Source organism: Perca fluviatilis, chromosome 7, assembly GCF_010015445.1.
Source record: "Perca fluviatilis chromosome 7, GENO_Pfluv_1.0, whole genome shotgun sequence".
NCBI classification, from domain to species: domain Eukaryota; kingdom Metazoa; phylum Chordata; class Actinopteri; order Perciformes; family Percidae; genus Perca; species Perca fluviatilis.
The window spans coordinates 22,296,201-22,312,608 of NC_053118.1; the positions used below are offsets into that span (position 1 = coordinate 22,296,201).

A 16,408-nucleotide genomic window follows, 5' to 3' on the forward strand; every position below is an offset into this window, starting at 1 on the left:
TATATATATGTATATATATATAGGTATATATATATAGGTATATATATATATATATAGTATATATATAGGTATATATATATATAGATGTGTGTGTGTGTATATATAGATGTGTGTGTGTGTATATATATAGATGTGTGTATATGTGTGTATATATGTATATATAGATGTGTGTGTGTGTATATATATATATGTGTATATATATATATGTATGTATGTGTGAGAGAGAGAGATCATACACACACATTGAATAATTGAGCTCTGGGTAAACATAATGGGCTTTTTTTTTTTTTTACAATTTTGTGACCTAGATTATATAGGATTAAACTATATATAGATTAAATTATCAAGAATGTAGTTGACCGGTCAATGTATAATAATCATGGCTAGAGGCAGTATAGTTGGCGGTTTGTGAGGTTTGTATGTTAGAGTTTGTATGTTAGTTAATATCCTTGAAGAGAGACTAATGTATGCATAAATGAATTTAGTTAGGATGATATAAGAGGAATTAAAGGAAATCAGGCTCTTACTCTCAAAACTAATTTCTTTAAGAAGGTGAAGCTGAAAATGACTAAAGTTGGATGTGATGATAAGGCAAGTAAGGGGTGTGGTTTGGTTTGGGTTGGTTGGGGGGAGCGATGGTTTGTTGGATGCTCGCGAGAAGACAGATGCTGAGGCTGTCACGGTCGGAGAGAGATTCACTTTCACACGGACTGGGATGTGAGAGCCCGACGAGATGGAGACCTTCATCCATCTTTACCTAAATCTGACTGTGAGTCGATTTCTAATTTATTATCTTTCTAAATATGTAGCATATAAATATTTTTTTTATATTTTTTTCAAATTAACCTACGGAGTCTAGTCGGGTAAAACCACCTATTCCCACACGCAGCCTGCGTAGATCAAGACATGACATTCCGCTATTAACAGTGATATTTCTTGTAGCTTGTAGGTAAAACGTATTATTTACTATCGGTTTTAACAGGAATCTGAATATTATGTGTAATATTTGAGTTATAATAGGGGCGGATGGGCCTGTATATCAGGGCGATGCGGTTGGAGGTACCCCACCCCCCCTCCTCCCTGTCTCCATCAGCTCTATGGGATCAATAAATGCAGGGGGTAAATACTGTTCACAGGACGGTTTAAATTACATCTGAGGATATGCTGTTTTTTTGTTTTATTTGTTAACTTTGTTAGCTTTAATGACCATTACGACGAAGGCCCACTGTAAGCAAGCACTTGAGTGATTTATATTCCTCAGTGATGTGAAGGGCACTGTGGAGGAATATATGAGCAATAGCCTTCGGTAGATTGGCTTTGAAAAGGCAGACTCAGTGTTGTTCAGAACTGCTGCCTGATTATTTCATGCTCCAGTTAAATGTTCAGTCATTGCTGTAGGTGCAGTGTTTTTTTAACGTTTTTTTTTCTGTTGATCTAGATCTTACTGCTTCTTGTCAGCTTGTAAGGATGGACTGGCACAGATGGAGTCAGCTTGACTAATGTAAACTCATGAATATCAGTGCTCAGTAAAGCTGAACATGACTGATAAAGATGATGAGTGGCAGTTATTAGGCTATAAATTAGCTGGCAGTTATCATCATGGGGATCAGTTCATGTGATATGTGTGTGAGTGCGTGTTAGAATTTGAATAGGTGAATAGCATCTGAAAACCAAAGAACCAAGGTAGACACACACCTTGCAGAAAACCTTCTGTTATGTACATTTTAAAGCCTTTGTTTAACTGAACAAATCTCAAGGCATCTTAATTTTTCCAAAAAAAACCTGTATTGCTCAACAAAAGACATAACATTATTTAAGGGTTGCAACTAGCAATTTGCTGAGTATTTTCTTGATTAATCAATTAACGATTTTGTCTACAAAAGTTTACAAAAGTTTAAAATTATGACCTCAGTTCCAAGTCAAGGGGATGTCTTCAAATGTCTTGTTTTGTCCGACCAACAGTCCAAAACCAAAAGATATTCAGCTTACTATCATAAAAGACTACAAAAACAAGCAAATATTCACATTTAAGAAGCTGGAACCAGTGAATATTTAACTTAAATGATTAACTCATTATCAACATAGTTGCTGAATCATTTTGTCAATTTATAAATTGACTAATTGTTTCAGCTTGAATTATTTTTCCTTAAGTGGTGATGCTTGATAATGTGCCTTTTTTACAGCACTGTGTGTTAGACAGTGTGTGTGTTTTCATATCGCTGCTGTGTCCTCCCAGGACTTCGACTGTGATAATTATAAAACAGAAAGCCCAAAAGCAATTGCGTTTTAAAGAATAGTCCAGATGATGGGTTTAACTTCAAAGACTTAGCCAAATATGAAAACATGTGGAGAGAAAACGGTCTTTGCAGAGCAAAATATTTGCCCGTAGTCGTTATTCACTGTGTCTCCTTTGATGTTACAGGATGTTGGGAGTCAAGCCAAGATGTGACCGTCACAGTGCGTCGTAGTTTGGATCTGCCCTGCTTTTACAACACTTGTTTCTATAGCAACAGAAATATCAGAGTATCCTAAAAAGTCCCATTCCCACAATGCAGTCCTCTAGCTGCTCCTCTCAGCCTCCAAAGCCCCGGCGCTTTGACGTTAGCAGACGGACCAATACCGTAGCTGGACCAAAGTCTCATGGCCCTGGTTTCCAGAGGGAGGATAAAAACATGAACACGATCACCAGGTCCTCCTCCCCACGCCGTGCTACTAAAGGCCCCCCTGCACCCACCAGGACCAGGGTGGGAGTGCAGCCTCGAGTGCCAGTAAGCCAGTCCAGGTTTGGCTCACAAAAACAGGTTTCCACCATCTCCAAATCAGCTAAGCCCAAACCCAAGAGTGCTCGTGCATCGGCTGCAACCAAAATTGCACCAGCCGCAGCTCCACCTCCACTTCCCTCTGTTCTTCCTATTGACCAGAACTGCAACGAGCCGAGCCTCCCGTGTCTGTGCTGCGATGGCCGCTCCCCGCAGGACAACAACAGTATGTTCAACCATAACCACAACAACAACAACACCATCTCTATCAGACAGCAACTGCAGCTACCTCCTCCTCTGGCCCCGTTGCCCCAAAGGCAGGATGGGAAGGGGGCCAAGGAGCAGCCTCAGCCTCCCTCCCAAGCACAGGCCCAGCTGGAGGCCTCCGCCCACCCTGCTGCCTGTCTGGAAAATGAAGGCAAGAATGCAGACGCAAGCACTGATCTGGACAACAAGAAAAATGTAAAAGTAGAGGAAGAAGACGACGAGGAAGAGAGCAGTGGGGATATTGATATTGACGACGATGAAGATGAGGCTGATAATGATGACGACGATGATGATGATGATGATGATGACACCCTGGTCCCCTCGTGCTGTGACTGTCCCCCCTCCCTCCTGGAGTTCTCGCTTTCCTCCTCTACCTCCTCGTCCTCCACTTCCATCAGCTCCTGCTCTGATCTGGAGTCTGACTGTGCAGATCAATCCACCTCCATCTGCTCTTCCCACGACCAAGATAATTTGTCCGTCGCTCTGTCCCCCGAAGAGTGCTCGCTCCCACAAGCCCCTGAATGCCAGCCTCCTGCGCGTTCACCCCCATCCCTTCCTCTTAACTGCAATCCCTTCGTCTTGACATCACATTCCCCAAACCCCCCTTGCTCCCCTGATGAGGGCTACCCCTCTGCCCTGGACTCCCCTTCTCCTGACTACCTAGGAGTCAAAGGTGATTCTGAGGTCACCAAACTAGGTTTGCTTGACTTTCTAGAATCAGTAGGGGAGTTTGGGAAAATGGAGCGCTTCAGCCAGGTGATCCAAGTGGCTCGTTGGGATCTGGAGGAGGAACAACACTGGGATGTTCTGAGGGATCGGCTAGATCACCTGGATCGCTTGGAGAAGGTAAACAGGGAAGTCAAACTGTCCTACATCGCCAGACTCCATGAGAAGGGATTTGATCTTGGAGAGCTGGAAGAGCAGGATCTCTCAGATGTCATGGATGAAATGGGCAACATCGACATTCCCTGGAAGTTGTATAAAAGCGGCAGAGGAGCAATGGGAGACTCTCAGGAGTTTTCAGATGCAGGGGTTGACCTCACTGCTCCCTCAGACTGTGAGGATCCTCTTGCTCCTGATTCCCTCACCTCTTCTCCTGTTGAACCGCCACCTAGACCCCCAAAACCTCCAGCCCGTCATGCCAGTGTGAGCTCTGACCTCCACACATACATCAATATCAGCAGGGAGACCACCTCCATGGCTGTCTCCACGTCTCCTACGTTGTCTACTTTCTCCCCTAACTCCTCATCCCCCACTTTCACCACTTTTAGGTGTGAGAAACCCCTACTTCCATCTCCACCCTCCATTCCTCCTCTCCCCACCTCTAAACCGGTCCCTTACCTCACCCTTTATACGACTCCTTCTCCACCTCCATCTATTCCCACCCCAACTCCTCCCATCCCTCCCCCTCGGAAGCGTCACCTTGCCAGGAAGGAGGCGCAGCGGCTCGCTGCTCTTCAAGCCGAACAGGAAAAGACCCCCCTTTCCCTTCCTCCTCCTACCACACGCCCCCCACCTCTGCCTCCTCCGCCAGTTATCTCAGTCTCCTCCTCATCTCCCCCTGCCATGCCACCTGCACTGCCTCCTCCACCCTCCTTCCATGCACTGGATGTAGAGATTAGGAAACTATTGATGCTTGCTGGATTGACCCAAGCTGAGCTCCTCAAGCTCAGCCCAGAGCTTGGTGATTGCGTTGGAGGGTTAGAGGATGAGGGAGATGGAGATTATGTTATCTCGTCCAGGTCTGGGGAGCTACAGGAGTTCAGACTAAAAGAGACAGCCGAGGAGAAGGAATGTGAGTCAGAGTTGACATCCTGTGAAGGATGGAGCAGCAGAAGCAAGCTGGATGGAGATCGAAGAGCAGATATAGCTGAAGAATGCAAAAAGAACACACAAAGAACCACCTCATTCACTGAGATGGCAAGAAGAAAGAAAAGGAACAGCGGTCTGACCTCTGATCCTTACTACACCACTGGTTGTAGCGATACACATGAAACTAAAGCAAAGAATATGAGCTTTGAGTCTTTCCGCTATCCTGCCGAGGTACCGGATTCACCTCCCCCTCCTCCTCCTCCTCGCCCCTTACCCCCAATCCCCCCATCTGTGCCACCCCACAAAGTCAGCACTCTCCTGGCTAACTCTGCACAGCCTGAGCGATTTGATTGGCTCATAGCATTCACACCTGAATGTGAAGCCCCACCACAGCTTCCACCCCTGGCAATGAGAAGATCTCACGTGGAAACTCAAAAGAAGGTCAGTTCGTCTAGGTCATCTCCGGGGTCAGCTCCAAAGGTCACGACTTTTAAAGAGATGCGTTACCGCAACAAGAGCACCTTCCCCACAACAAAGGTGATCACTGATCCAGACCCTGACCCAACAGTTATTACTCCAGATGCAGATATACTGTACAACCTGAGGTGGAGAAGGGAGATGGCAGGCGGCGACGGCAACCAATGGGAGTACACCTCTCAGGCTCAGGCCTTCTTCATGCAGCCGCCACCAGCCCTCACCTCAATGGCAGCTCTGAAGGAAATGCTCCAGAGAGCTGACGAGGAGGGTAGACAGCCGGAGCTGTGCCCATCCCAGAAGATTGGCTGCTCTCTCAGCGACAGCAGCTTGTGGACCATGGGCAGAGAGTGGGAGGGTGAAGAAGTTAAGAAAGAGGAAAAGGAAGGGAAAGAAGAAGAGAAGGTGGAGGTGGAGGTGGAGGTGGAGGAGAGAGGACGAGCCGATGGAGAAAGGACGTTCGAATCAAGAACCACAGGTGAGTATGAATTATCATGATGCTGCTCACGATAATAAAGGACGCTGCTGAATTTAATGACATAGGGGAATTTAGGCTGTGTGTTTTGTGTGTCAGTCGGAAAAAAATAAACACATCAAAGTAACCCAGTGTAATTAGACTGACATGAAAAATCTGGGATGGGCAAATGATGGAGAGGAGATAAAAAGATGAACAGACGGCTTGTTCACTTACTCAGCGTTGCACAAATAATTTGACAGTACAATAGAAAAAGAAGCAGAAAACCAAGGGTTGACTCATTTGTGGAAATGATATATGGAACGAGAGTGAAGAGATGGAGGGCTAGCATGAGTCACAGAAAGCCATGATGCGTGATATGATGGCTAAATGATGACAAGGGATAGACAGAGGGTGATTGCAGACTGGGGGAAGCGAGGAAGACAGTGGAAGCTGCAGAGGGAGCACAAGCAACACTGTGAGATGGAGGGATAAAGACAGTGAGGGGAGTGAAGGTAATATGAGGAGAAAGAGGAAGTTGGAAACTTTCCAGCCAGTCTTTCCTGCACCAGTTATCAAAATGTGATGTCATCACTGCCTTATTCAATTATTCATCCACTCTTTTGGCCAAGAGGGGCATAATGGAGTGTCCATTGAGCTCACCACCATTCTCTTCCTTCTTTCTACCTTTAACTTCTCTTTTCTTTCCATCTGTGTTACCTAAAATATTTTTCTGTTCCTCTTTCTTTGCCTCTTTACTGGTTTTAAATCCAATCTTGGGATGTTTATGTTTTTCTCTTTCTGTCTCTTGCTATCTTCGCTCCTTATCCTTGCTCCCTAGAGTGGCACAGATAGCTAAGATCAAGTTACTTAGCTCATACAGTGCTGCAGTAGGCTACATAGGCACAGGATTAGTCAGTAGGGTGTAAGTTTAATTTCAATTCATCATATTATCCACCAATAGTAAAACTAGTTCTCTAATTGTATAATTACTATGGCATTATTTAATAATTTTAATAATTTGCTTTCTAAATATAAAATTAGCTACATTAATGAATTGTATGCTGCATGAGTTTCCCCCGAAACCACTGCAACAAGCCAGAAATAGGTGTGTACACCTTTAAGAGCCCAAGGGGTGGATCTTACTACATGGACCAATGGCTGAGAGCTAGTGTCAGAAAAATAGGAAGTATCATGTGTTAGTTCAAAGCCAGCTCAAGTCTAACAAAGGTATGGTTGCTTTCTAGCTCATTTTGTAGCCCATAGCCTAGCAGTCTGCCACAGGTAATTGAGTGTAATGAAAATTGTTGTTGCCACTAAATGTTCACAGAGACAGACATGGTGATTGAGCAGTAACGGACAGAACTCTGCTATCTGTTGACTGACTCAGCATTACACTGTATGCTGTACTGCTGGAGAGGGGAGGGGTGGTGGTGGAAAGAAGCTTGAGAGAGGTAGAAAACAAAGGGAGAGAGAGAGAGAGAGAGAGAGAGAGAGAGAGAGAGAGAGAGAGAGAGAGAGAGAGAGAGAGAAGGTGATCCAGAGGTGATGATGGCATGCACTGCAGTAATGTTAAAAACACTGTGCTGTATTATACTTAATATTCATCACTCTCAATGTGTTAGTGTAAAATGAAACTGAAACCAGATGCCGTAAAGAAAACCCACATTGAAATATGAGGAATCTTTGCGATTGATGGTGGCATTTTAATTATGGTGTCATTGGTGAATGAGCGGCTGATTGACAGACTGAGTATTTCTACTGTGCAGCTGTAAGACTGCTCAACAGTTATTCTTTTATGGCCACTGTATCATTTCCTGTTGTGCCAAACCCTCCTAAATGAAAGACTGTTCTTATTGCTCTTCCTAATTCAACTCCATTGACTCTCATACACTGTCAACGTGTAACTGTCAGTCAACTGTTTAACTTGTTTAAATACTGCATTATTGCATGATGTTACATGATGACGATTTCTGCTGGAATACACTCATGAATGCATTTTTCTCTCAACAGACACTAACATTTTCTGCAACTCTCTCTCCTTCCCATTTTTCTTCCACATTTTTATTTTTTTTTTTTACTTTATTCTTCCTTGTTTTTCTCGCCTATACATCCCATTCTGTTGTTTCCATTGTTTGTCCATGGCTCCGCTTTGCTCCCTCATATCGCTTTGCTTGTGCGCCTGCCCTCGCCATCCTGACTCCTGCACCTTACAATTTATGGCCTTTTTACCCTTTCCAATAAGCAGTTTCCTCCCCCCCACTGTCCCTCGCCCAGTCCTCCCAACCCTACTTCCTCCACACTGCCCTCCCTTCCTATCGCCCAGGCTACTGTAACTCCCTGCCCTTTGCAGATCCCAGACCCAACCGCCATGCAGGCAGGGAGGCCACAGACAAACACTGTAACACACAGTGGGCCCCTGCTGCCAGCTCAGCTTGTATCCACAGAGATGATTCAAGCACTAATATAAACTCGGGCTTTAACAATGAATCCCTGGATGATTTTGGTGTAGACTCTCCTTGTGATTATGGGAATATCCTTAACACACACAAGGACTTTGCATCTGACTCTATTTGTAATTTTGACTCTCTATATTACAGTGACTCAGACACGCACATAAAGTCAGACACACCTGTTTGTGGCACCACAGAGGCTCCAGGTTGCACCACCCCATATAAGAACATTGATGTCATGATGACGTATTCAAGCAGTATCAGTGCTATGGATTCGCTGTATTCAGAAAAGCGCACACACTCACACACAGACAACAACAGCAACAAAAGAGCATCCAAAGAGCTTCCTCCTCTCCCCACATATTACCTGTACCACCCTAAAAACTGCCCTCTGCACAAGGGTGCCCCTCCTCGTCTCTCCCCTATCGGAGCCCTCTCCCCTCCCCAGCGCTCCGGAGTGCCCCCTCCAGGCACAGCAGGCTTCGGCCTCAGCTCCCCGCTTTTCCCCCGCTCTCACACCTTGCCTGCCCTCGCTGCTCCCCTCTACTATCCAAACCTCTACCCTCCTATACCGCCCAGGGCACCCCCCTTACCCCCAAAACTCTACCAGGCTCCACCGCAGTCAAGCGTGGCGAGTAAGATTTCTCTCTCTTCTCTCTTCCTACATCTTACACTCTCTCTTTTTGTCTGACATCTTGCTTGCATGCACGTCTGTCTGTCTTTCGTTCTTACTCTCTGTTTCTGTCTTTGTTCTCTGCCCTGGATATAGTGGCCCTCACACTTTTGTCACTTTTTCGACCCGGCGGGATTTGCAGATTTGAAAGAACTGTGTAACTGTAGCTGTTTAATGTATCAGCTGGCTGCTCCCTGCAGGTCATCTGATACATCTTATCTACACTGTCCTTTCAAATGTGCAAAGGGCCTTCAGAGAGGTGACAGCTGTTCCTGTCAGACGGTGTCTCGAGTCACTCTAATCACTCTCTTTCTCTTTGTCTTCCTCTGTCTGTCTGTCTGTCTGTCTTTGTGTCGGTCTTATCTGGACGGTCTCCATGTTTTAGTTTTTGCACGGTGTGTTGAAATGGACACATGCATTTCATGCCAGGCACAACCCAAGTAGCTTGTTGTAGATGTTGTAAAATGTAAATTATTTTAATTTTTAGTTAACCCTTTTTACATTTGTGTGTGTGTGTGTGTGTACATTTAGGGCAATTTTAAAGTAATTAAGGTCCACTGCATCCTGTTCATAATATGAATGTCTGTATTTATATAACTGGTTTATATAAATCGTTTTATATGAACATCACACTGTACACAACACCTTCCCTTTGCACATGTGTGTAATTGTATCTGACCTGACTGATGTCAGCTCTGCAGTTTCTCCTATGTATGCTTATATGACGTATGTATGAGTGTGTTTGAGTGTGAGTCAAGATTAATGCATGGGATCCTGTTTATTCCTGATGCAGACAGACAGTTGTCTTCACAGATCCAGTTGAAAGCTCAGCGCAGTAAACCAATATTTACAGGATGTCCTCACAAGTCGCACCATCTGCTTCTATCTGCCTAGTCCAATGCTTCTCATTTCCGACTTATTCCTTCTAATGCCACTAATATTTTAGTTTGAAAGTCTGTCTGTGGTGATTCATTTAGCTTCTGTTGAATTTGTATTTTCTTATACAAATTATAGTAAGTAATTGCTCTTGTGCTGTCGCTGTCAGCTGTTCGCAGTGTCTCTTTCGCTGGCTCTGTACAGAGGACCGAGACATCCTGGATGGGCGAAGATGTGAAGCATCCAATGAGAGGTATGGGCCTGTCCTCTCTGTGCCTGCAAGAAACAAAAGGGTGTGTGTGTGTGTGTGTGTGTGTGTGTGTGTGTGTGTGTGTGTGTGTGTGTGTGTGTGTGTGTGTGTTTGTGTGTGTGTGTGTGTGTGTGTGTGTGTGTGTGTGTGTGTGTGTGTGTGTGTGTGTGTGTGTGTGTGTGTGTGTGTGTGTGTGTGTGTGTGTGTGTGTGTGTGTGTGTGTGTGTGTGTGTGTGTGTGTGTGTGTGTGTGTGTGTGTGTGTGTGTGTGTGTGTGTGTGTTCTCAACTCTTCCGGCTGTGTATATTTGCTGCTGATGTCTATAGCTCTTACAATTTAACTGTAGACACTTGTTCTTCCCTCAAGCTCTGGTCAGTGCGGTCAGTGTGGCAGTGGAAGCCATCTTGGCCCAGTTCAGCTCTTCTCGGACTGTAGTACAGAAGGTCAGTCAATGCTGAATTTACATCACCGGTGTGATTTTAAATAACACAAGTTGCCTTTTTTGTTTCACTATCAAAAAGGGTTCTCACATCACTCTTGATAATGAAACAATATGTAATTTTGTTTTGAATTTATTGTTTATCTTTGAAATTGCTTTCCCTCCCTTCCTTCTTGTTCTGACTCTACATATTTTGTTCCGTCTCTCCTCAGTTTCTCTCAGTTAACAAGGTACTAGAATATCTTTGGATAACCCAATCTTGTAGTCTTAAAAACGTCTTTGTAAACTAACTCCAACCCCCCAAATCATGTCTCATCCCATCATATCGACCCTCATCGTCTCCTGTTTCTCTCTAACCTCCATTTATGTGTCCCATTTTCCTTTCTTCCCTCTCTCTTGAGTCATTCTTCCTGTTATATGCCCTTGTCTCTCCCTATCACTGCACATCTTCTTCCTCACCCTTCCCTCTCCTCTCCCGTCCTCAGGCCTTATCAGGAGACAGCACTATAAATCCATCTCTGGGCCGTCTGGTGCTACAGTGTCTCTGCCCTGCCCTGCACAGCTTGCTGACCGATGGCTTGAAACCTCACCAGAGTGACCTGATTGCAGGCAGGAGGCCAAATTCTGCCTGGGGTCTGGTTCAGGCCTCAACCAGGCCAGGTAGCACATCAAGACTTGAAAATGAGCATTTATAGATTTGGATATTAAGGATTTCATATTAGTTGTGTATTGTTTTTTTCCTGGTTGATAATGATAAGCCCTGGACTTTGTCTGCCTCTCATCTTCCCACACACATTAGTCAATACTTTTTGATTTTAGTGTCTAAAGTACTGAATTAAGTGAACAACAGGATGCAGATATCGATTGGCCGATGAGTGCCAAGTTTCACTGCAATTTTTTCGCTCACCTCTGTAAGTTTCTCTGTTTATCTCTCTCTTTCTCCCTCCCCCTCTCTTTGTTCTCCTCTTCCTCTCAACCCACTTTTCAAGGTCCTAAAACTCAAGCATTGTTCCACCTACAAGTTCGTGTTGGAGAGCTGCCTCAGCTCAGGCAGAGCAAACACAGGTTCAACGCATTCCTCCTTGGCCTACTGAAGTGAGTACTGGCTGCTAATCCTCTCTGGTCTCCACTGGTAGCATGAAAAGTGCTCAAATCAGTAGTTAAATATAATGTATTCTTTGATTTCCCTGCACATGTCCTCTTTGTATCCTCAGTTGTCCTCTTCTCTCTGTTTTTTTTTTTTCTTCTAGTACCAAGCTTCTTGATGTCTGGCTGTCTCACCTTCAGTCTTGCAGTGGTAAGTTTCCCTCATTACTCCTATCTTGTTGTTGTGGGCATGCATGTGCCTAATAGTGATCTCTCTTCCTCTCAGATGTGCTGGAGACATATTACCACCCCACCTCCTTCATGCGTCTGTCGCTGAGCGCCTGCCAGCCTCTGTTCGAGGAGCTGCTCCTCGTGTTGCAGCCTCTCGGCCTGCTGACCTTCAACCTTGACCTGCTCTTCCAGCACCACCATTTAGAGTCGGACAGTCCCAGTCCAGAGATCCCCAGCCCACCTTGTCAGGATGCTGGATTCCAGTTTTCAACAGAGGGCTCCCAATCCAAAACCACAGACTGCAGATATATTGAAAGCCTCTCAGAAGTAGACTTTGGAAGCCCAGAACATCAGGCAACCAAAATATCGTCACCATTGAGTCATCCAAAGAATGGAGGACCAGGGGAGTCAACACATAGCAGTACTGAACCTATAACGGCTTCGGTCACTATCGGGCAGACAAGTCCTCAGCTGTTGTGGGTGCAAGAGAAGGAAATTGGAGACTTACCTCTTCCTAATGTTGAGGAGGACAGCCTCGCACTGCAGGCAGGACAGGTACTGACTTTTGTGTGGCTGCTCAGTCAAATATGTTTCGTGTGATCCTGCAGGGCTGACGTTTGTTTGAATCACAGGTGATCCAACAGGGATGGGGGGCTGTGATGCGCTGGGGAGGCAGACTGAGCCAAAACCTGTCTGAGCTGAGCCTGAAAAAGGAGGAGATGAAGACAGATCTGCCGGACCTCCGGGCCCAAGCAGGGAGTGACTTCACTCCGGTCAGCTGGGGTGCTCAGGTTCCCTGGGGTCTGGGGCTGCGGCTCTTTGGGGCCTCTAAAAACCTCAACAGCCCACCAGGTCACACACCACCAACCAGGTTAGACAATGAATTGAACACATAAGTGAATATATCTTAAGCTGGAGAGAAAGTAATGATTTAGTGAGTTCAACCACTGTAGTGACTTTAACAAACTCTAAAGTCACTGTTGTACTTGAAATTGTTTTCTGAATGAATGGTAACTTTCTGTGTTTCCTCTCTGCCCTCCTGCCCCACAATCTCTCTCCGTCTACTCACTCCTCTCGTCCCCCTTTTGTGGGTCTCTGCAGGCGTCCCTCTCAGTGGCTGGCTCCTGGTGTCACTGCACTGACCCGAATGGTGAGCAGCAACTCCACCCCGATTATAAGGAGGGCCCCGGAGCCCCAGAAAGAAAGTGAGCCAGGAACACAGAAAGAGGTTGACACACTGGAGATGAAGGACAAACCCAGACCACTCAGGTAAAACAGACATAAAGTGACCGTGATGTTTATGGAGGGTGGATTTATGCGTTGTGTTGGCTGAGATTGATAGATAAATCTGTGTATCGTTATCTAACAGTTTTTCTTTTTTTTTTTACAAGCTTTAAAAATATGTCATCCTTGATATGTCCATAGAGTTTGGGTTTAACTCACCAATTCATTCATGGATTTGGGAGATCGCATCCTCATGTCTGTATTGATATAACAAATTTTCACTGTAATTTAAATACATTTAGAGTAATATCACATTTTTGGCCTGGCATTTAGAAAACATTGATTGGCCTGATGGGAAAGCAATATTTTAGTGTGAAAATGTCAAACTATAGAGACTATAATTTAATGGCTAGGGTATGGCATTAAAAAAAACACTTAAATATTAGCTTATGCAACCACCTTGCCTTCCTCAGGGCAAGTTGTGGCGCATTTTTCCTTTTTAAAGTGACTTCACTTCACCAGTGGGTGTAGCAGACACCAGAAATGCTCCCGCTATCTTTTTTGCCTTTTGAAAGAATATAATTGATGACTCACAAGCAATCCTGCATTGTGACTCATCCAGGATTCGGCTACATCGTATGTTGAGGATGACGTTATTGTTTGTGGTTGGTGGGTGTATGTGTAGACCATTTTGGCTGAGAAGATCTCTGCTGTCTGTCCTCAGGTCAATACGAACGCTGTGTGACCACTCTGGAACCGGTTCGGAGCTCAGCTTCTGCAAAGGGGAGGAACTGGTGGTGTTAGGAGGAGTCGATCAGGACTGGATTCGCTGTCGTCAGGGAGACAAGGAGGGGCTGGTACCTATTGGCTACACCTCCCTCATCATGTGACTTTGGCACCATAACTGCTGCACTCAATCAATATAAACTAAATAAAATAAAAAAGATATATATTTTAGGCGAGTGTTGAGAGGTTATGGTGTGGCTCCACTACTCTGAAAGGGATATTTCACGCTTGCTCGGTTTGAGTTTGAGTTGAGCGCATAACACCATCTGTTCTGCTTTACGTGCATCAGGAGCAGTCTGCAGCCCTCTCCCTTTATGAACATATGGGAGTTTTTTTCCCCATCCAGTTTGGTAGCATTAAACTAATGGATGTTAGCAGCAGGAATGCAGCAGATGGTGTGAAATGATGACTCATGTCAAATTTAGAACATTTCATACTGGAAGACCTTTGATCTTGTAGTGAAGTATCCCTTTAAAGTGTCCTTTTCTCAATTTCTGCCTTCCTTGTCAGCCACTGATCTGAAAATGATCACAGGGGAAATTCTGTGCAATTAGCCAAGAGCTTTCAGATCAGCGGCTGTTCCGTCTTGAGGAGGCGACAGTCGACAACCTGGTAGTAGCCACATTGATATCTCTAGCCGTCAGCCGTAGATAGTCGCGGCTCGCAGGTTGTCGAGTGGAGAAAGCATGTGAGAGTAGTGGGCCGTAGCTCCTGTTGCATACTGCGTAGTAATGTAGTGAATTGTAGCTGTGTAGATCCGTGTTCTATTGACCTTTCATCTCTATTGATCTCTCGCCTCTGCCTGGTTCATGTGTGTTTGACATGTTTCTGCTACTATAATTGACTGTATAAATATACATAAAAAATTATATATATATATATATATATATATATATATATATAGGTATATAAATTGAGATTGATATTACCAAGATAGATAGAAAGATAGAACAAGAGAAAGCAGATAGTAAAACATAAGCAGCTACTGTGGTCACATTGGGGAAGTGGATGATTCAAAATTCTTTACATCTGCAACCTTTCACATGCATTAAGTGGTTGTCATACATGCAACAAAAAAAAGATATGTGTTTTTTTAAAGTATGGAATCCAGTATCTTCCCTTGTGTGCTTCATGTATTGCTTTTGTCTTGACAACATATTCATAGAAATATTAGATTTAGCTTCATACCTTAAACACTGTATGCATTGTAATGTGCCATGAATGCTTTGAATGAATGCCAGAAAATATCTATCTATCCACATCTCACACAGCTATAGAAGATAATATTGGACAACAGCAATCTGTAGCTTATCTCTCAACTTGTCCAAAACCTCACAGGGCAACATGTGTCAGAGTAAACGCCTCACAAAACTATCCTCAGCTCTTGTTCAACACTATCTGACCTTAAACATAATGCAGTGAGAAAACCCCAGATGTATGTCATTCATAAAAGCTACTGTAAAGTCTGTGAGTTTGGTAGCTGGTCTTCACCACATACCTCAGCTTTTGTATTTATCTTAACCCTTCCCGCCATGTTTGCTCATCATAATCATTGATATTAATGATAGTGGTAGTAGAAGTGGTAGTGGTGGAAGTGACATGTTGATTCTAGTGTTGAAATCCCATCGCTTTGTGTTGTATAGTTATTAGTTATTCTCTAGATTCTGTATTGGTGACAATGCATATGGTTAAATGTACAACTAAAAGCCTTTTTGTTTATTTTAAAGTCATTGCTTTGCTTTGATGTTGACACATGAAGTCTAAAACTAAATCTTAAATAGTTAATCTAAAACAGACAGATTTTTAACTGGTCAGGAAAGGCCGATACTAAAGGACCTCCATTTAATTCAGCAGGAATGTTTCATTGCTATTATCAATCAGGGAAAGCTCAGTTCTCACTATGGCAACTGTCCAGTAGCATTAAGTTGAACCAGTGCTCATAACTTGTAACTTATGATCACAATAAAATACCATCAAATGGATAATACCTGTAAGTGTTTACAAGAAATAATGTATAGGTAAAGATAAAACATCAGACACTTTGTTTAGTTTATTTAGTTGTGATATTCTGGTCAAAATGTATTTGTTCGAAAGCTGTTAATTTATTGGATGTGTACTATTTATTGATCTTGAGGTTTCTGAAAGGAAAAGCTCTATCTGACCCATCTAGTGTCTCTCTATCTATCTGGGTTCTGTGTGTGTGTGTGTGTGTGTGTGTGTGTGTGTGTGGTGTGTGTGTGTGTGTGTGTGTGAGTGATTGTGTACATGGCAGCGTATGTGTCAGTGGAAGCAGAGATGAGTGTGAGCACATCGGTGTGTCTGCACATCCTGCACTTTCACTTATGTATGTGTGTAACTGTACCAATGAGATCTGTACCTCCCTCTCCTCTTTCTCTCTCTGGTGTCATGTAGCCTGTAGACATCCCTGTGTCCTACTATTGAATATAGTTCAGTGCCCCTCTAGTGTCAGTCACTGCCCACCTCCTGCATGTGCTTGTTTGTAAATACACCAAATAAAATGATCAGTATAAACCAAACATGGGCAGCTGTTTGATTCATATTTTAGAACTTGAATTCATGTTAAAAGCCTTATTAATCAGAGTTTACATGTTAAGCCTCATGAAA

At 44.0% G+C, this 16,408-nt stretch overlaps 1 protein-coding gene across 6 annotated transcripts; it reads left to right on the forward strand.

Moving 5' to 3' along the window:
- The first annotated feature begins 647 nt into the window (after window positions 1–647).
- On the forward strand, window positions 648–16,320 carry rusc1 (RUN and SH3 domain containing 1). Of its 6 annotated transcripts, XM_039805334.1 has the most exons (13): window positions 648–769; window positions 2,423–5,790; window positions 8,015–8,854; window positions 9,938–10,021; window positions 10,384–10,460; window positions 10,669–10,686; window positions 10,942–11,116; window positions 11,446–11,551; window positions 11,707–11,753; window positions 11,829–12,328; window positions 12,406–12,644; window positions 12,875–13,042; window positions 13,722–16,320. In XM_039805334.1, the coding sequence occupies exons 2-13, from the start codon at window positions 2,550–2,552 to the stop codon at window positions 13,885–13,887; spliced, it is 5,661 nt and encodes a 1,886-aa protein (XP_039661268.1). In that variant the 5' UTR covers window positions 648–769; window positions 2,423–2,549; the 3' UTR covers window positions 13,888–16,320. The 6 variants fall into 6 exon arrangements, 5 of the variants coding, with proteins under 5 accessions (XP_039661268.1, XP_039661269.1, XP_039661270.1 ...); XM_039805335.1 differs by lacking the exon at window positions 10,669–10,686; XM_039805336.1 differs by lacking the exon at window positions 8,015–8,854.
- Window positions 16,321–16,408: the final 88 nt, after the last annotated feature.